At 34.4% G+C, this 22,251-nt stretch overlaps 1 protein-coding gene across 5 annotated transcripts in view; it reads right to left on the bottom strand.

Moving 5' to 3' along the window:
* CACNA2D3 (calcium channel, voltage-dependent, alpha 2/delta subunit 3) overlaps positions 1–22,251 on the bottom strand; it is a 476,829-nt gene that overhangs the window by 231,416 nt on the left and 223,162 nt on the right. For all 5 annotated transcript variants that reach the window (XR_001412184.1, XM_014943248.1, XM_014943246.1 and 2 more), the window contains exons 10-11: positions 22,148–22,237; positions 16,932–17,045 (exon numbers count right to left, since the gene is read on the bottom strand). Coding sequence is in view for 4 of the 5 variants with exons in the window: in XM_014943248.1 (XP_014798734.1) it covers positions 16,932–17,045; positions 22,148–22,237 (204 nt within the window). In the remaining variant the exon portion in view is untranslated. The remainder of the gene's footprint in view (positions 1–16,931; positions 17,046–22,147; positions 22,238–22,251) is intronic.

The raw sequence follows: 22,251 nt of genomic DNA, 5'->3' as shown, positions 1-22,251 counted from the left end.
GCTGATTGAGCTGATTAAATCAATTTCTGTGCAATAACTAACTAACAGCTCTCCAAATAATCTGCAGAAATCAGTTAAGGTAGCTTTTGATGCAAGAGCACACAAACTTGGTAGAAGGGCGGGGAGAACCGTGGCAGCACAGCTAATAAATGTAATTATAATGATAAAAGATCACAAATGGCTTCATTCTACACTGTCACTCACAGCACAACCTGCTATCGTTCACTCCTGCTGCACACAATGACCTTTGTCATGCTTGAGAAAACAGCTTCCCACTGTGATTTGACTCTTACTGAGTGGCCAGATGGGGCAGTTTTGCTTCATTATTTGTGTCTGTGAAGTGGAAATGCCAACAGAAAGATTCATTACTGTCAAGATCATCTCTGCAAAGCTCCTCTGATTTATTAGGGCATAAACTGCTGTACTGGCTGTAATGAGACATAAATGTTCTGTAAGGCCTGTGAACTCAAGAAGGAAATACACACTGCCATCAAGAGGCTATGGGCCTAATTTATTAACAGCTTGTGCCAGTACTGTCACAAAATCATACAAGCAGACTGCAGCAGTTGTAGGAAAAAATGTAACAGATTACCCAATGGCATGTTTACATAAAGTAATTTCTTTCATTTTTCTGAAAATTGTACAGTGCAGACAGGTGAAATGCAATGGAAATGCTAAATACATTAAAATATTAGCTACAAGATCACAAAGACTGCTCCAATGCTCCTGACCGTGACTGAAACTATCCTTTACAGCCCAGCCCTTAGGATTCTGGTTTTATCAGTCATTGGTTCCTCATATAATTAAAAAATCAAAAAACCCCAAACAACAACAAACCCCAAACAACAAAACAAAACAAAAAACCCCAGAAAACAAACAAAAAAACCACACAACATTCACACAGCACAGTTTAAAACTGAGTCCAAATCTGTAACTATAGTCAAGTCTCTGGCTGCACTTTCAGAAAGGATGTACCAAAGTATGTTTACTTACAATTAACACATAGGATAAATGTAAATATCTAACTATAAATTTACCAAGTTTGCAGAAAGAATTGTGCAAAAGTTCCTTACTGAAATGTCATTAATTTTTCATGTACGTTTTCCAAAATTTAGAGACATATACACCCACAATTTTAAAAAATATGTTTCAAGATGTTGTTTCAGAGAACTTCTAAGAAGTTATACCTTGAAAGAAACTTTCCTAGTGGGAAATACATCACAATCTGAGCAGTCATACACAATTAAACCTACATAGCACTTTTTAGTCTTAAAATAATAGTAAAATGAATTGCGTAAATTAGAAATACAAAGATATCTGGTTATGATGGCACGGTAATCTTGCCTATGCCTCTAATTTTGTAATCCAGGCTCATTCAGAGGGCAAGAACACTTTGTACTGACACAGCTCCTGTGAGCAGTTCTGAGCCTTGTAGGTACTGTAAGTGCTGTTAGCACTTGATTAAATATTGAAGTGGGAATGAACACCAGGTTCTTTTGCCACTCAACAACCCATTAATAAGTCACTCTGGAGAAAGGAGGAAAAGACACATGTTTTGTTGAGCCACTTTCATTTGGGAAGGCTAAATCCATACATTAGAAGAAAAAAAAATAGTTCATTAGTAGTGGATACCTATATCATTTGCTTTACAGTACTATTCCCTTATGGCTATTAAATGTTCTGACATTTAAAAAGCAGAAAACTAAACCACAACTAAACCAGATGTTTACTCACCTGTTTCTCAGAAAATGATGGAAAGTTATCTAGATTGTTTTCTGCAAATCTGTATTTTATTGTACAGTTTACTATATGTTCAAAGGTGTATCCTATAAAAAGTGATCTTAATTTAAAAAATACAGAACATAGTAACATTGAATACTAAAACAGTTATTAAATTTCCTTCCGACTCAACTTTCTGTTCATTTCTAGTGATCTAATAGAGAACATGCCTTTGCAATATGCTTTTTCACTGATACACTGCATAATACATGTTTCTTGGATAGATAATATGGCATCAACAGTTCAGTGCAAACATGAGAAAATTACCAATCCGCCCTATAAGTAAAAAGAAATGGTCTGGTTTTAAAAGCTAAAACTGACCTTAATCGAGTCTCTCATCCACAAGGTGAGATGAAAATTTAAGAATCACCCTGTTAGTTTTCAATTCAGTTTTACACTGAAGTTCAGCCCTGTTTTAGGGTCCTGACTTCCCAGAGGGAACACTAGTGAGCATTTAGCCTCAGAGATAGCAAAGTGCCCCTTGCAGCAGAGAAGAAACGATTGACATGAAACTCCTCCAAAATTTATAGTCAACTATTCTCCTTCCCAAAAAAATCTGGAGTACTGCGCACCTGTATAATTACAGATGGAGAAGTTGCTGTGTCTTAATTAAAGATGGAGCAGTTGCTGCACAGTTGCTGTGCAGAATTTATACCAAAAAGGGCCCATAATATTAGGTGTGTATGAACACATTAAAAGACCTTAACCTCACCAGGATGTGAAGCCCATCTGCCAGCCATTTCCCTCTTCTTGTCTCCACACAAATATAATTCAAGCAAGACCACATTGCCATCTTCCACCATTACCATCTACCAGGGAAACCCTCTCAGAAATAAAACAAAAGAACAACAAAATTAAACTTTAAAAATGCATGAAAGATGGCAACATTACCATCCCTTAGAGGCTGAGGTCAATTTCTACTTGCCCCCAGCCCCTCCACAGCTGTGGTTATTTACACAGTACAAGCACATGCCTGCTGTATTCCTCACCTTTTCCTGAGAATACCTGGTGGTTTATGTCATGTAGAGATCCTGTCCACCCCTACTATGCAGTTAGTCTTAAAGGTAATACTTTGTAGTTATGGAAGTGACTATCTGGCACAGAAGAGCATATCTAAAAGTTGCTCTGGCATGGAATGGTACAATGCTTACGAGAGTTCCCTAGATAGATTGAGAAGACTGATGGAGGGATTTTTAAGAAAGGAATTTTCTACTTCCCTTAGAGATTCAGTATTTGTCAACTGAGAAGTCTGTTCTTGTTGGCAATGATTAATGACTGTCATCTCCTTGCCTGGGTAAAAAGACACCATTCTGAGCAATCTTTGTGAAGGGGCCAGGGAGCATTCCCTACATCCTCGCTGCAATGTGATGAAAAATGGACCGACCTCAGTCTAGTCATGTCTACCAACATGGAGAAAGTATGTGAGGATTTTATTATGAACCAAACTAAGATTTTGAAAATCTTGTTTATTATTTCCTGTTGCTAATGTAAGTAGAGCACAGGCAAAGATTTCATTTTTTTGAGTTTCACCTTTGATACAACTGAGTATTGTATGTAACACTGTTATAACCATAGGGAAAAACCCACCAATTATATTGATCTAATGGCGTATTAGATGTCACTCTTGCTGCACACAAATGTGAAGCCAAGTGCATTTTTCTGGCTGAAATTGTACAAACATGACGTACCACAAAAGCATCCTCAGATGTCTGGCTCATCGCTAGTTTCCATACATGACCTTTTAAGGAGAATTTAGGTCAGCCTAAATAAAACAGTTTGTTTCAAAATGGGGTGCCATATGTCAAAACGTACTTAGTCAGCCAGTAAAATTTTTAGCCAAAAATTCAGTATTATCAGATATGGTGCTAAAATCTCTGTACTCACAATTTTCTCATGCTGTTTGCGTACACATCTGAATATTTTGCACAAATTTGGTTTTGGTTGCTTAAATGAATCAAAATATTTAAAAAATACTATCATAGTTGTTAGAATCATACTGATACTATTGTTTGTTAAATCACTAGTAAGTAATACTGCTAAGTTTCCATTATGCTTTTTATGGACTAAGTTTTGTCACCCTTTTTTTTAAATTCTAAACAGTTCCATTTGTTATATAGATATTGTGGGTATTACTCGTCATTAAACTGGGGGGGATAATCCCAGAATAGGAGATAACTCCTATTTTGACATGATTGTCCTGAATAACATACAAGAAGGTGCCATAAACTACCTCTAGCTAAGAAAAGGAAAACTTATTTCACAAGGCAGGTAACAGGTCCCTTTTTCTTGGCAAATATTCTTCCCTGTGTAGGAGACAAAGAGAGAAGGAAACTCCTATTGGTCACTTAAGTAAAGCTGTTTCCTAAAGAAATTATTCTAGCAGAGAGGAACATGACAGCATTGTTATACTGATCAAATCTCAAGCAGCGTGGGCTGCCCGCATGCCAGACTTCCAGGGACAGCACAGCTGAGAGCACAGATTTTCTGGTAAAACAAAACCAGCTAGGATACTGGATGTCCAAATATAAAGCCAGCAGAGGCAGAAACACTGCATTAAAAAAATCTGAACCTCTCTGATGAGTAATCCCCATCAAAGCTATGAAGAGAGATTTTTAGATCCTCATTAATCCCTACCTGCCACACAATAGCACGATGCTGCCACTGGCTACGTTCCCAACACTGCACAGAAGACATGCATGCGGTACTAACACTGTAGCATATGAACAGAGGAAGTGGAAGAATGAGGAGAAAATAACTTGGTCTCAGTAAAAATCCAAATTCATTCCTGAATGGTGGGCTGATTATGCCTTTTCAATACAATATAAACCATAAACTCAAATTCTAAGCAAGAAAACAAGGGTAATCTCAAGCTATTCACACTTTCTAGCCACATTCTGTGGTCCCCACTCAAAATTGCCAGCAGTAGAACTGCAAAAATGCTACATTGATAGTGCTCCCACAAATCGGTAACTGATAAGAGACTCTCTTTCAATTGCAAGTAACAACAAATGGGGGGACAGAAAGATAATCTAACCATAGTCATTTTTCACACAGGATGAAATTCGTCTTCCATGAATTTTTGTGCCTTATAAAACTTGTAGCGTGAATATTTTCTGAAAACTCACCGCCTAAATGTGATGTAAGCTTAGCCAAAGCAAATGTTTACACCCATCTCTACCACAGATGTTTCAGTATTTACACAAAACTCTGATTTTATTGAAAATTCAGCCTTTTTTTTTTTTCATAGTGAGAGCAAAACTAAAAAATGCATATTCAGTTAAATTCATTCTTGGAGATTAAGTTAATAGAGTAGATGAACTGCCTAAGGATTTTTCTCTTCATTTGTAAGAAGAATTGAAAACAACTGCATGCTTACTGCAAGGCAACTGCAACGTTAATTTTGAGGCTGATAGATGTTTGTAGATAATGCAAAATCTTGGGGAAGTAGGAACCTCGAAAGAGGCAGACTGAAATCTTGAATAAGTGTCAGGCTGCAACTAACCTATGACCCAACATTATATCATGAGTACTTCATGTATCTGGGACCATAAGGCACATTGGAAGGGGAAGTCAGCTGCAGCCCTAAATTTGATAAAGTTTGTTGAAAATCATAATCGGTGGCAACATCAGCCCGTGGCCTGGCAACACTCTTCTTCCAGGCTTGTGCATATTGGTAATTCACCGCTCCCTGTAGCCAGCCTTCCATGCAATAGCACAGCATATTTTTTTTCCCAGAAGGAATGAAATCTGTGTAAGACAGTCTGAGAAATCCCCTTTTGATTCGCATTTAATTTACTTCATCTTATTTCATTCCCTCTTCTATTCTATCCATTATCCCCCTTCCTTGTAATTTACGGTGTGATTTTTTACTCTTGGAAAGATTACTAAGCAGATGGATCTAGAAAATAACAGAAGTTAACTTTCAGATGGTTTTCCATAATTTACAATATTTTGCACCTATTCTTTTTTTGCATGAGTTTGTTTACTATTTGGGCAAGAAAAAGTCTATAAGAACAGGAACAGGGGTTCTTGAGTTGAATACCTGATGACAGTTTCTTCCTGACATATTGAATATGTATTTTGGTTTATTTATTTAAAATGCATATTTGTTTAGTAGGAGTTAAAGATTAGGCTGATCCAAAGTGACTGAAATATAAACGACGAACTGAAAGACTAGTATTATTCTATCTTTTGTCTTTATACTCCATATTAAGGAAACATTCTTTATGGTTTTACTAATATCTTGTATTGTTAAATCAACTAAAAACCACAGAAACAGACCATACGTGATGCTACCTTGATCATTATTTAAAAACAAGCAAACAAACAAGAACATTCTTCTTCATCAGAGGCTGAAAAACAGAACCATTTGATAGAAATTTCTTGAAGTAACTACTGTATTTCATAATTCCATCATATTTTGTTCGTATCAAGAGGAATGACCAGGAGCTTGCCTAGCAGATATGCCTGTTGTCTCCATTCACACACTTCCAAATTTTCCTTTATGTTTCTTGACAACAGAGAGCAGTCATCTAAGGGTGTTTGTGGCAATGTTTTTCCTCAAACAAAGATAACCTGTTTCTATTTATTTTGCAAATAGGTGACATGAATATAAAATGTTACCAGAAGTTGCTGAATACTTCCAGATCCTACTGAAGCATAAGAGGTATGGAAGTTGACTGTAGAATTTGTGAGACACACAATTCCCCACAAAAACAAACCCTAAGTGGCTTCTTTCTTGAATTGTGCAGAAAAGTGAGACTTAAAAAACAAATTCCTATTTTGTATGTCTCTCATTATCTCTCTCTATATACATACACAGAAATCCAGAAAATTATTGGGTTAAACAAAGATATGCTTCTGACATCTCTTCCTCAAAAAAATGCCTGTTTCAAGTCTCATAGGCCCTGTAGGTGTTCCATTTTATGAACCTCACTGTATAACATTTTGAAATTTGTGCTATAAGTTCAGTATTTATAGCTGCTTCTACTTTCATAATGACATGCTGAACAACAGCCATTGGGATATACACTTTACTTCTACGGTGGATTTTAAAGCCTTCTGCAATAACGAGTCCCGAATGATTCAAAATCCTACATGCTTTTTCAAGATACAAATGCCTAATGACATTAGACAGTAGCAGAAGGACTTTTATTTTCTAAGGCATCTAACAATGCACCAAACTCAGCTTCAATGTTAAAATCCAGCAAACTCATAAGGCAAAACCTCTGTGACTGAGCTTAAAAGTCAGCGCACAAGTGTTATCCCACAGAAACAGAACATATTTATTCAGATGTACAAATTTCATTCTGTCAGTTTTGCACAGTGACAATTACAGTAAGGGTAGTAGAGAGGATTATGAGATGATGGTATTTAGAATCTTATAGAGAAGAATAGGTTTTTATCAGTTTTGCAGCAGATGTCTGCATATGGGAACAGAACACAAAATTTGAGTCTACAGAGACTGCCATGTTTTTCAGAAGTCTCAGTACGTAGTTAATGCTGTTATGCCAGTTTAGAAAAAGTAGGTATAAATATAGTGCTATAAACAAACAGTGCACTCTAAATGGGTATTCTATAAAATGCAGAACAACCAACACAGCTAAAGATTCAACCACTAATAAAGAATCAACAGACCCACAACAGAGTTCTAAAGCCGGGATTGTTTGGATAACTTGTTTAGTTCTTAATTCAGTAAAGCATTTTAATGTATGCCTGAATCCATTGCTTTGGTTAGCAGAGATGTAATAATTCACATATGTAAGCGCTTTGCTGAAATGAATACTAAACTACCCATATATGATCCCCTGCGTGTAATGAATCTTCCATACTGTCTTGATATATATGCATGTATTGCGGGATTGTTCTACAGCCAGACACCACGAAGGATAACAGAGGTACTCTGGGAAAATGGTATATATGAATAATAATTTCATATATAAACAATGTCTGTTATACTTCCAAACCAGCAAAATTTGGCCTCTCAGAGCAAAATGAGCAAGAAATACCATTTACTGTATGTAACGGGATGCCAGCAAGAGAATACTATACCAAACATTTAACTTCCTCCCTTTGTAACATTCCCTTTCCAAACATCTCTTGACATTTGATATTCAAACATGCAATTTACCAACCTTCTCAACTTAATGTAAATATCCAACATAAGTTAACTTAAAGTCTCAGTATGTAATGAAACAACACACTATGGCTTATTTTAATTCACTGAGTTATATAAAATAGAAATATATGAAGATGTCATTAAAGGAAAAGTGATACAGGAATGAACAAAGAATGGATCATACGAACTGGGTAGAAATATAGTTCAGTACTCAGATGAAAACACCTGAAAAGAGTTACTTCTTTGTGCCAGTCTATAGTTTTCCAGAGTACTTACCAATTACTTACAGGCTACTGGAATTGCCATACCTCATTGGACTAGCAATGAATCTGACCTATTGGTTAAGAAAAAGACGTGACAACAGATTTTCCTATTTAAGCCTCACCATTGCACTGTCTGCTCTAATTGTATTATTGCATGTAACTCTGAACATTCTGGTTAGTCATAAAAAAAAGCTTGAATCCTATTAATGTTTGTCCAATACATAATAATTGTGTTTGACTCAAGCTTAACCTTGCATTAAAAAAAAATAAATTAGAAAATTGAAATTTTATTGCAGTATATTCTAAAGCTGTAACAGAGGCCTAAAACATCATAAGGACAGCTTTTTAAAACTTACTTCAAAATGCAAATAAAGTTTTCTTTCTTCCCTGTCTGTGGAATCAGTGAAAAGTTTTCAGTTAGTGTATCGTGCTCTAGAAAACGGAAAGTACCTATAAAGCAAGCAGGCTTGTAGATCTATCACATCCTTCTTATTTCAGGCTATACATAAAGGAAGCAGAGATGACTGAGCATAACTCTAGTTTTACCTCTTTCACCAACTTATTTTTCACCAAGGCTTTCCTCTCTAATGTTACCTTTAATATAGATTCAGATAATTTCAACTGCTTCCAGAAGGCAAACTTCGAACAGGTAATTTAGGAAGACAGGCAGTCCAACATTATCTGCAGGTTTTTTTACTATCTGTACTTTTTTATTATTATTAATCCAAATTAATTGAACGGAATACGGTGTTATCTCTCTATTGTCAAATGCAACCAAATGCGTTTCATATATTCAGGTATGGTCACCTTTTTATTGCAGATTACTTACAATTAACAACATTCTTGATATTTTACAGATATTGTAGATACTCATCTAAAATAGAACAGCTCTGACAGCCTTCAACATTTCTTTTCTGCCTGTCATGTTTAAGTAAGAAGATGTGTACATTATAAAGAGAAGTAATTAAAAACAAGCAGACTATGAACTGTATCCTGACTTTCAGCAGAATTGCAGTATTGTTCAATTGAAACCACGGAAACTAAAATACAGGTTTTATCATGCTGTTGAAGAACTTCAAGAAATAGATCATCTCACTATTTCCTTAGGTGGATGACATAATTCTTCACAAAAAAAACTACCTCAAGAATAGACATAGTCCACAGAATGAAATGGGCATATTTGTGCAATTACTATGCCTACTTTAGCTGTCTTGCTTCTGGCATAATACCTCCACAGAAATAATTTTTTAAAAAAATTAAGACTTACAGCACTTCAAATATCAGGTCAGGTTTCATTATATTCATTTTGTGGATCAGTAAACAGAATCCGTAAGATATCAAGATATCAGGTTCTTATTATGATATTTACTTACAATACTTTGGTCTCTTGTTAATAATGGCTTTGAGCCACATATTTCAGTGATACAGACTTTATGCCAGATGCAAATAGCAATTACTTGTTGTCATCTAGGCACATTTTATGTACACATATTTTATCTTAAGTTTTGGAACTCCTTATGTCTAGATACACTACATAAAAAATTAGCTTCTTTTCTACAAGGAGAAGTAATGATTTTTATGTTGTTGATGCTCATGAGTTCCCAAAAAATGCTTTGGACAATCTACTTGATTGTGGATTATTATCCATTTTGACGGCCCATTGTTTATAAGGTACTTGGTATGACAAAAAAGGCATTAACTGAAACAGAAACCTAACTGCTTCTTTTCTCTTTAAGAGGGAGAATAATGCAGAAAATAGTATTTTTAAAACTTTTTTTTTTTCCCCAAAAAATTGCAGATGGGTCAGGAAGCTAGGACTACAGCATTTCTGTGAGGACTTGTTTCTCTTTATCCTCAAATAAAGAACTTCTGTTTGATCTCATACCCCATCTTTCATCATACTGCTAGGTTGCTTAAAAAGATAGCTAATTAACGTAAGTTATGTCATATGACTTATGACATATGAAAGACTTATGATGTGTCTGGACCTTCATTTATTCTTGAGATAACCAGTAATAGAGCATACTGTTTGTATAGCTCTAATAAAATCCACCTTTAAAGTACTTCAGTCTTTTTAGAAAAAAAAAAATCAATTTTATAACATCCAGACAACATTGTACTCAAGACATTCAATTTGCTGTACTAATGTTCCATGTTGCCAACATCAGCAGGTTCCTAACCTGCAGAGACTTGGTTAAAAATCTGCAGGGTAGCTTGTAACCTTGTGGATGGCAGACATGAAGAAAAAGACGACTTGACAGCAATGCGATGCCACTACACAGATACCGATTTTTTGGTAGCCTGTTTTTACAGCATTCACTTGATTTCATGTTTGTCTTTAGGATAGTTTTCAGACAAAGGAAACGAAAACATATCATGTCATGTTTTCATCTTCCTTTATTAAAGGAGGGTGAGGAAAGCATTCTTTCCTGTCCTATGGCAGAATCTAAATTGTTGGAGAATTTTACATATATCCAAAGCCAATAGATTTTTGATCATCTTTAAATTCACTAAATAGATGGTTAGTTAAAAAAAATAATAAAAATGCAGAATTATTAGAGTTAGATATTTATTTCGCAGATCTCTAATATAAATAGGTGGACTGCAAAAAAATCTTCAGTGACCAAGTGACCAGGAGTAACCCGTATTGACCAAGTATTTCCTTAAGTATTTAAAAAAGCATAATGCCATATATTGCTAAATGCACTATAAGTGTTGATCCTGTAAAACTACACATTAAAGTCCCCCGTAGTTAAGGACTTATGAACTGATTATTGTCTGAAAATATAGGATATTATTATGAAATAAAATCTAAATCCAGAAAATTTAGAGGTGCTAATCTCTGGATTCAATTATAATTTTAAGTATGTAGATCCAGAGACCTTCCAGATTCTGAAATTTTTCACATGAAGTAGATGCAAAAGCAGGTATAAATACTTAGAAGTCGTGGAACTGTTTATCCTGTAATTTCAACGGTTCTGTTCAGACATAGGCAGCATTAGCTGTTCGGTCTTTCTACATCATAATCACTTTGCAGTAGGAATAAAGATGTTCTCGCATTATTCTTTATATTCACCCTACTTGAAGTCCTAGCACTGACAGAAGCCATCTTAAATCTCTGGTTGTAATGGTTCATAAGCAGAAAGAAAATATTTCTCTCCCATACAAAATGAACTCTCCCCAGAGCCCTCAGAATAATAGGGGACAGACAGATGAAGTTTTATTCCCGGTTACTTGCCTAGTAAGTGAAAGGCTGCAGAATAGTGCATGAGGTAACTGAATATGGGGGTACTTTTAATTCAGATTTAAAAAGAAAAAAATAAAAGGAAACTATGAATTATAGAGTACATTTATCCTTCCTCCTTATCAACAGAGATAATTCTGGCCTGTCTAGCTGGATTTGATTCTAGAAAATGAGGACATTTTTAGGTAGGATTTTGGTTTCCTTTTCACTTTACTAAGTAGTGAGTGATCATTTCTTCTGGTTTTGCATGTATCTACCATAAGATATAGCTCTTTCAGATAATTATGAAAGTAAATGCTTTTCAGGATCAAAGGACAGACCCAAAGGGAAGGATATAGTTCAATGAATTCAATGATTCTTTTGCTTTTTCAGATATTGCATGTGGTACAACATCACCAAGTAAAGAGCTCTCAGGCTAAAGGAGCAGAACATGCATTTCTGGATGTTGCAAGTCACAACAGCTCACAAAGATTATATCCTCCTTGACTGCTTCTGAGTGCTGCATCAACCCATATGGAAAATAAATACTAGAAGACTGTATGCAAACTGAAATCACACAAAAATATTTGCTTATATATTTCAATTACGTACCTATTTCTCCTTGATCTCAATGGGATTTTAAACTCTGCCCTGAATCATGGTCATGGAAGAAATGCTTTAGGGCTTCTCCAAAACAATGAGGAGATGGGCTTTATGGAAGTATAGAACTTGACAGCCACATAAAAACAATAGGGGAAAAGAAGGAGAGAAAAAGACCAAGGCTGCAAAATATGCAGGCACTTGGTCATTTTAGCCAGTAGAGAAAGGATTATGAGACTTCATGGAGTTATTGGTGAATCACTAGGATTTTAAAGTGTTTCCTCATGCATTTATACAGATTTACTATATTATTTTTCCTTGCAATGTCACAACATACCAAGAACAGTCTTGCTATATTTAAAATGTCAAAATATGTTAAATATTATTTCAATAGTTACTTTCTGTTCCAATCTGATTAATTAGTGACTAAAATGGCTTTCAACAGAGAGCATGACAGGGTTTGTAGCTCTGGTATCTCTGATCTCATTGTAGAGATTTTTTAGAGTTTTTAGATGTGCTATTGCATTTCAGCAACATTTACAAGGTTAATCGTCCTGGAACTTTCCATGAGTTACTTCCCGGAAGTTTCCAATAGGGAGAAAGTAGGATTGTGTTATTTAATAAGAGACAATTAGTGTTACTACTTACTTTCTGGGAACAAACCTGAAGGGCTGTCTTTTCCTGTACTCATGTCCATCTGCCTGTCCTCCCTCATTCCACAACATCTTTTCATGCTTTTAGATTAGAATAAGATACCTAGTGAAATATGTAAGTGCAGTATTTTGCATGGTTTCTAATAGTGCATTTAGATGTAATAGTAGAAGCAGTAATATACAGCAAAAGCATGACTGACACAGTTCCAACTGATATCAAAAAGATATTTTGAGACTTAAAGGCTTACTCCTGAAATAGGACCTTAAAAAAACAGTATTGCAACTATACCACAAATTGTATTTGTAAACAAATACTTTCTTGGTGTTTTTAAATCCTTATTTCTGCTACATGGTGAAAACCTGGGCTTTTAATTGACATACTCGGTGTAGATGGATTTACCCTTTCAGATTAATTGTTCTCTTTTTGGTACTTCATGTGGCAGAGCTGTCATGAATGAAGTACAGAAAGTTGAAAATATTGAATGTAAGTTTCATGAATGAGAAAAATTATGAACATAGCATGAACTCATTTATAATGTATGAGAATCTAGCTCCTTAAGGTGCAAGATTGCACGTATGGACTCACAAAAAAAGGAAACAGACATTAAGAACTTAGATCCTGTCCAAAACACAGCACTATACCAGCCAGTAGGAAGAAAATTAACCTTTCCCAGCTGAAACAAGGGCAGATCCTTAGTCATACAAATAAAACATAGTGTGTTATAAAAATAGTATCTACTAGATTTACATTTTAAGCAGTAGAAGATATTAAGAAAACATGAGGAATTGTTGGTGGGTTTTTTTGTGAGGTAGATAGGGACTCATAAAATAAACAGCAAAATGAAAGTGTTCCTTCTTTCAAGGAAACAGTCCTGAAGATAATTTAAAATAGTCTTTCAATGGTAATAACTCTCTATCTTACACACAAAACCAGGCTGATATCCCTCCCCGCACCCCAACTCAATGAATTAATTTAAGATACTTTGGGGATGTAACTGTAGCCATGTTATTCTGTTGCAAAATTTTTATCCAATACATTATCAGAAAGAACCAGCTTTTTAACCAGTTGTCAGGCCAGAATACATCTACAATTGTATGTCGTAACATGCTTTCGTCCCTGTTTACACAGTATCTTTTTTAAAAATTATATAGGTGACTTGGAAAAAAACAAGAAAATATGAATTGTTAAGAAAATATGAATTGTTACATACATGGTAACAGTAATTTTTTTCATTTTTAGAGATTGTCACTGATAAACTGGCAAAATCTTCAAAGTTATATGAAAGAAGATTTTTATGTTCCTTTTTATAAGAGAACAAGATGTTTTGGCTTGAACTAATGGTGACATATTTAATATTAACATTAGATAAAACATAACTGAAATAGGTACTTCCCTGACACGGTAATTGAGGTACACAGAAACTTAAGAACTTATCTCAGTTAGAGCTAATACTTTGTCTATCACTGTCTACAACAGCATCAAAATGGCAGGAAAAACATAAATGATAAGAAAGATGGTAAAGCAATATAAAGATAAATAGAGAACAAAAAATGCAAGAAAAAAAACTACTTAGCAGTTCAATGGTGTGATTCATCAATATATAGGAAATGGTATAAGAAAATACAAGATGTCAGAGGCACATCCTTCTGAGAGATTCTGTAAATCTCCATAGATGTCCGTATTTTCTAGATAAAGCAAAATGTTCTTATGGAACATTTGAGCACTTAACAATTTACATCAGATAGCATCCTACTGAATAAGAGAGAAATGATTTTTTTTTTTTTTTTTTTTTAAAAAAAAAGAAACACAACCTTTAAGCCTTCTTTCCAGGAGGCTCCAGCCTACAAAGTCACTCCATCATATCAAAACTCGAAAGGAGATAAAATTAGTGGGAGGGGGAAGATTCCAGAAATATTAATTGAAATTCCAAAAGTAATTTAGATTCAGTCATATTCTTCATATTTTCTATTTATTTAAATTTAATGAAAATTTTTCATATATCAACTGATCATGGAAATCTTGAACCATTACAAGATTTAACTGACTAGAGTATTAAGAGCAAATATTGAAGCCTACAGCTGAAATTAACACTTCTCAGACCATTTTTGTAGGGATAAAAGTGTATGCAAACATCTGGGAATTACTCAAAAAAGGCAAAAATTTTGTCTGTTGTTCATAAACATTTGTGATCTGAAAAAGCAGCTATTGAAATAATTATTTCAGAATCAGGTTATAGTTTTCTCATTTCTCTCAGAAAACATTTGGAAATAAGTGTGAACACAGAGAAGGAATTAAGAGATATATTGAGACTACATTACTACCATGCACAGTCAACTGACAGAAGACTTAAGCCATATCATATTAAGAAGTTACACTCCTTTTCAAGGAAGAAAAAAAAAAAAGTAACCTATGACCTGTCTGATAAAAACAGATTCCATTTTGAATATTTAAGTATCTGAAAAACAAGCTACTGTCTAAATATGTTACTGTTTGCAGAATTATTCAGTAATTTCCATAGACAAATATATTTTATACAGCCCTTAGTTTCCAAATGTCTTAGTAATAAACAGAAAAATCAGTAAAAGCTTTACCTCTGAAGAATCACCCATCTTCAACAGTAAATACAGAATAAGAAAAGGCAGGAGATATTTTCACGTAAATAGCAACAACAAATAATCTCAGTGAAAAGCACTGAAGAAAAGTAGAGACAAAAGATCAAAGGTCATGTATTCTCCTCTGACCAGTAAATAGTTTATCATCACATTTCAAGCAGGTACTTCTTGTATGCCAGAGAGTAGAAACAAATATTTTTGCTATATTTCAGCAATATTGCCATTGCCAATTGAGATGTGACCCAACAAAGTACAATAAACACCACAATGGGCAAATCCTGACATCCAATGGAGCTTCTTTCATATTTTGTTCTACATCTTAATATGTTAATTATATATCAAACTTCCTCATCCCTTCCTCTACACGAAGTCTAGCATCAATTCACACAAAGTATTACAGCTCTCCTCAGAATATGCACATACTGATGCATCCTTGCAATCTTTTAAAGATGACAGACTTCCTGGCATGACCTGGTAAAATTACACAAAGTATGAACTTTCTTCTTTTAGAGAATGAAGTTACATAAAAGAAGCGAGCAAGGTATCTGAAGAGAAAAATAGATCTTCAGATTGCAGTTAATTATTACTCTACATTCTCTGAATAAAAACCTCTTAAGCAACAAAAAGCAGAATAATTGTATGTCATTTTTGCTACACAAAATGACAGTCATTCCCATTTTCAGAAGATCAGTAAAAAAATCACCAATTTCCCATTTTTCTTGCTCACTGATTACTAATAGATAAGGTTTAGTTCAGATAAACAAAAAAAAAGAGAGAACAGAAAACAAATGCAATTTTATAAATGAGAGGAACATGACTAAAAACTACTACTTTTTTCCACAGAATACTGAAACCCCCCGCAGCACACTCATGTTAATCAATTACTTGTTTAAATTGCACTTTGAAGAGCAAGGTGGTTGCTTCCACAAGCATATAACATGGCAAGTAACTCAAACTACAAAAACTGCCTAAAATAGTCCCAAAACTTGCTTTAGCAGAAGATGAAAAGCGTAGAAGGAAAATTATTTCACATGCAAACACAAGCCCTACGAGAACTTTCTCAACAGGAAAATTCAAGGCATTTCTGCACTGCAGTATAACATCCACATGTTATACTGGTAATAAAATATACAAGGTAATTTAATCCCAGGCAGTTTTGTTTTTTTAAACAGAAAGATAGAATTAAATACATTTTTAATAAAATTCACCAATTGCCAAATCTATACCTTACTCTGCCAAATAAAGACATTCAAAAACCTGAGTACTACATCTGCTCCTTCTCCAGTCATAGTAAATCGTTCACTGTACAGAGGACACTCTTTAGCTTCAAAAAGCATTGAATTATTAATGAGTATTTCAGGAGGAAGAGAAAAGTTTTTCCATGTTTAACGATGTCTCACAGGGGAAGCACTATATAATGGTCAAAAATGTACCCTGGAGGGAAATATTTCCTTAATATCTTATTATCCCAAGTTCATTACTACAGTAAAAGGCCATCTCTGTCTTCGAGCAATATCACATAAGCATCATTTTTGTCATTAGTGAAATAGCGAAATACCCAGTTATCAAAAATCATTTTCAGATCATTAGAAAGATATTTACTGACTTTTCAATAGGCATAGACTTTATATTGGATATGGAGCTTTGGGTTTTCCATCAAATAAAGATGACAGCACACTTACTTTTCTGTCTGGCCAATTATATTTTGCAAATATTGTATCATAAGTGTCCACAGCTCCATCAGTAATCAACATTATGGCTTGGCTGCAAATACTTCCTTGTCCTGTGTGATTGAACTGTGAAAGGAAACATTCATTTAGTTACTGCACATTCCTGTTTAGATAAAGATAGATAGGAACACACTGGATAAACATGGATCTTCTCAAAACTCTAACATGCTTAGAAGCAGGTGAAACAGTCTCAGGTTGAAAACATTTTATCACAGGTATTATGTTCTTACTGAATTGTAACTTCAGTTGTGTAACAGAATCCGGATTCACTATATATCCCCATTTTATCAGCTTGAAAAATAAGAAACATAGATAAACATAGCACTTTCCAAAACTAAAAGTGTACCACCTTGTTTTAGATTGCTGATATGTTTTGATGCATAGTGCAAGCTAAAAAAAAAGAAATGAATGACTGATAATTTTACTGCAAAATACAGAAGATACACCGCTTAGAGAGACATATGACTATTCATATGGCATTCATATTCACTCAGGATTACATTCCATATGTTATCTTTCATAAAATGTTTATCTGAGAGAACCAAGTTAACATTTATATATTCTCAGATTCTCCTATTACTTATATCTATTCATTTTGAGTAATTCAAGCTGCTGAACGGCAGTAATTGAGCACAGGTACTTAGACAGCAATCAACATATCCTTTGGAACATGCAAAGAAAGTTTCATCATTGCACAAAGAGGATTTTCTCCTGGTCAAAGAGCAAGTAAACTGGACTGACCCATAACATAAGCTTTGATCTCTTGATTCTGGACCCGGTGCCTTAATTTTGAATCTGTGTGTCTCCACTTACTCTTATTACCGAACAGGTTCTTATTTGTATGTGCTTTATTTTAAATATCGAAGGAACTTTGGTGAAACATCCAGCTTTTAGCAAAAAAAAAAAAAGCAAAGTTTGATTTTTAATTACTCTGTACAAACACTTAAAAAAATAATCTATGAAAAGATCAATAAACTGAGACATTACACACAACTCTATATATTAGGCTAGCATTTGAATACAAGGTAATGAAAGAACAATATCCTCTTGCTCTCCTGCTCTGTAATTTTCAGGTCCATTACCAACTTTGAGGTCAGACGGCCTCATCCTACCGCCTTTCTGTTGGTACTGAGAAAGCCAAGCAATAATTGCTTTGTCCTACCTCACCAGCCTATCTGTGCTGAACAGTGTCCAAAAAAGGGTGGTCCCATTTGAGAAGTAGTATTTAAATTTAAAGGTAAATTATCTTGCAGAGACTCTGTCTGCTTCTGGATTCAACAAAATTTCTTCAGCATATTCTAGTTTAGTTCGGGCTTTAAGCTTTCTGCAGTCTACTACCCTTACATATTTGCTGTTATTCCCAAAACTCTAAAACCCTTTTTTCTAGAAAAAGTTTTTAACTTCTAAAAATGTCATCTTTGTAGACACGCCTGCAGTAGCAAAAGGAGTGTATGGTGGGTTCCAGCAGCGCTCTGTCCTCTTTTCTTTTGTCTTCACATTTCTATATCTGAGTAATCACATCCACAAATACCAACATTCAACAATCATTTATATCATCTGCAGCTCTCCTCCAGATCGTTTTCCTTTTGATCAAACAGGAACCTCAGTGAACAGTAAGAGAAACTAATGTGCGTTTGCAGAGTTAGCTATATTCTGATCACCACCTGTGTGAAAACTCTTATCTGTAATACCTGTAAGGCAGTCTACCCTTAAAATTCTTCAGTCATGACAGTTTTTCCAGTCTTAATGAGACTCAGAATTATTAAAGTGGAATTCCTTTATTAGTATGCTCTTATATATAATATTTTCTCTTAAAAATGAAGTTATTTTGTCAAGAGATATATTCTTGATATGGACAACGAATTTTGAAGGAGACAACAGCAATTAAATTAAAAGGGAAATTAATGCAGGTGGAATGCCTTCATATATTTATTTTAAATCATTCTGTATGCATCTGCATTGTTCTACATAGTTATCTGTTTGAATATTTTGAAGAATGAGATTAAATTCAAATGCTTTGATGAGTAATATCTTCTCATATTTGTCTAGAACTTTAATTTTATTGAATAGCAAGAGTGATGAAAGGGTTTTCCATAATAATAACAATGACAAGGGCCTTATGATGAACTACAATTAACTCAGTGATTCATCAGTTAGCAGCAAAATTTTCAATGCATCCTGACATTTACAGCATTTGGTTGTGATTAACAGTCTTTGAAATGTCACAGAATTTTATTTAATTGGCTATGATTTTTTTTAAAGGTAATCACTGCAAAACCCGCATTTGTCACCAAAAGAGATAATTGCAGTTGTCACATGACATAGTAGGTGCCTAACTACTGAACCAAGCACTTCTATATTCTTACATTGTATAATGAACACTGCATAAATTGATGATTGGAAAGAATTTGGAAGTGGATTTTTAAACACGCTTTTTCAAAGACATCAGCATCAACCATCTTCAAGTCTTAACAACCTAGGCAAATGCTGAAAGGTAATTGCAAGAGAAAATTAACTGACTTTAATTAGTGTAACCCCTAAACCATTCTAAAATCCAACCAGATTCTTAATAGACTATTTATGTAAAACAAAGCTTTTTCTCTTTTTTTTCTCCATTTTTCCATCTTCCATTCCCTCTCTCCCACCTTTCACTTTTTTGAATGTACACGAGACATCCTTAGCTAACCTACAATTTGCAAGAATAGATTTCTGGCATATAAATGTCACATACTGTAGACAAAGTGGAAAATGGTGAGCTGTACTCTTTGAAGAAGAGATTAAATAGCTCTTCCTCTGGCCTAGCTGCTTAATAGAACCTCCCAGAGACTTTGCCAATACGCTTGTATGTAATGGAAAAGATTTTTATGCTGTCAATTCTGGAATTATATATGCAAGAATGCTTGAAGCTATTATACTCCCTTTTATAGTATAAATATAAAGTCATTACTCCTCCTGAAACAGATCTGAACATACACGTTAGCATGATCCATCATGACCTTACAAATCAAAAGACTCTCACTCATCATAGGTACAATTCAGATCACAGGACGCCAGTTCTCTTTTTTCTCAAAACTATCAGCTTATTCAATGAGATTTTTATAGCACATTCATTATAACTTCAGTTGCCTCACAGATCTTAAAACAAAAAATAAATATCTTCCTCTACACATAGGCGTTCTAAATCAGGATCAACTCACCTCTTAAATTATTTAGTTTATCAAAAAGAATACATGCATAATCTTTAAAGATTTTCTTTTTTTTTTTTATTAAAGAGAAAGCTTTTCTGGAAACACCAAAGTATTTTCAATCCTATCTTAAGCTGCTAATACTAACTTCAGAAGAAAGCTACAGGGCATGTTTTGATAGGCTTATGATGCTAATTTGTAACATCCAGCCCCTTAGCAAGAATTGGTCCTGTTGGAAGATGTTTGGTCACTAATGCAGTTCAAAGGGTACCAACAAGATGCAAAGAGCAAGGATTTGGCCTCCTATTAAAAAAGTGAACTTTGGGCAAGATGGAACATTCTGAAAGAATCCAAGGAAATAGAAACGTTCATTTATTTGCCTTAGAAAATGCTAGATGGGAATTCAATGTAGCATCATTTTGAAATAAATTTACAGCTAATATTCCAGGTCTTAGAAATGGAATGTTCTGGGATAATAGTTTTTTTCTTTAGGACTCCTGGACTACTGATTGCTAGTATTTCACCTTGGGGCTCTTGGCACTTGGACACAAATGTGTGTTTGGGGTTTTTTAACCAGTTTGCTGGTTTTGTCCGTCTTGAGGCTAACTGAAATACCTCATGTTTTCTCCCTCAGTATCTGCTCTGGCCTTTGATATGTTTGGGTTTTTAGCCCTTCACAATTGCTTTAAGCTACATATATCTTGCTTAATGAACTTAGCTTTGTGATACAGCAGTTTACAATTTTACAAGTGCTCATCAGTTTAAAGATCCTGGAGAAGAGACCTGCTTGCAACTAGTTATTAAAAAAAAAAAAAAAAGCTAATGGTCTCCTTTACAGAAATCCTCTGTCTGAACTGATATTAACAGAGGTTGTAAAGAAATGGCTTTAGTCCTTAACACACTATCTAGAGTTTTCATTAATAATATCATGAGAAATATTTGATGGTGCATTTTATTTTTATTGGTTTGCTCCCTCATACTAATTCTCATTCATTACTACCTACTGTTCACTTTTCTTCTTTCTTTCCTTGCTTTTTTCCAAGATATACTCCCAGGAAAGTATATAGTCAGCTAAATCAAAATATTGCTAAAATTGTTCTTTGCTGGAATATGTAGCACGACAGTATATTTTACTTTTGCCAGAAATGACAAAAAATTTCATGATAACCACTAAGACTGATGTACACCGACAGAGGAAAGTCATTTCAGGCCAAGACAATGGGTCTGATTTTAATTAAAATGTCCTTTGAAGGACAATTTCTTGGAAAACTAAGAATACTACACTGATTTTATGTAGAGTTTGGGAGGAAAACTAGATGCCTGCACTACATTAGCTCCGTGATCATGATGTTCATTTTCTAGAGACTGCATTCCTGTTTATAGACATTATTCACAGGAATGTTATCAGAAAGTTGGCATCATGCTTTTGGGAGACAAATAGTTAAAATAATACTTCTGAGCTGGTTAGACAAAGCTCTACATTTCTTCCTCTATCTTAGAGTATTACAGAAGTATGAAAGTGTTCAAATACCTCCCTTTATGTAAGCAATAAGAGATATTGTCATGCCAGAAGTCAAACCAATGAACAATCATTTCATTACTCTAATAAGTGTGTTTACGAATATACAAATTCCTGTCATTCCTAAAAAGTTAGCCCTTCTAAAGAAAAAAAGAACAATCTAAACTGTGAAGCTTGCATGTTACCTAGGATTTTTATAACACCTAGAATCACAATTGAAATAAAACTCATTTAATGCACGCATATATGCATATGTATATATATAGACACAAAATACATTAATATAAAATGTATACATATAAAAATGTATGTTTGTTTATATCTACCCCACATATAGATTTCTATACGTATTTAACTGTTGTCACATTTTTGAATGAGTTCTAATTTATTATTTTAAAATTGATAGTAATTGCTAAATAGCAAGAAAGGTGTCAGCAGCATAAATCTTAAAAGCATTAACTTACTTCATTAAGCATGTTGAAAGCTTCATTTAAAGCAATGTCCAGCATACCAATTCCCTTTGCAAAAAGTTTGTCAAGGTGTTCCCTGAAATGCTGAAACATGAACA

This window comes from Calidris pugnax, unplaced genomic scaffold (assembly GCF_001431845.1).
Source record: "Calidris pugnax isolate Ruff unplaced genomic scaffold, ASM143184v1 scaffold128, whole genome shotgun sequence".
NCBI lineage: Eukaryota > Metazoa > Chordata > Aves > Charadriiformes > Scolopacidae > Calidris > Calidris pugnax.
The sequence above is the reverse complement of the archived record's forward strand: the minus strand, read 5'-3'. Positions and strand labels throughout refer to the sequence as shown.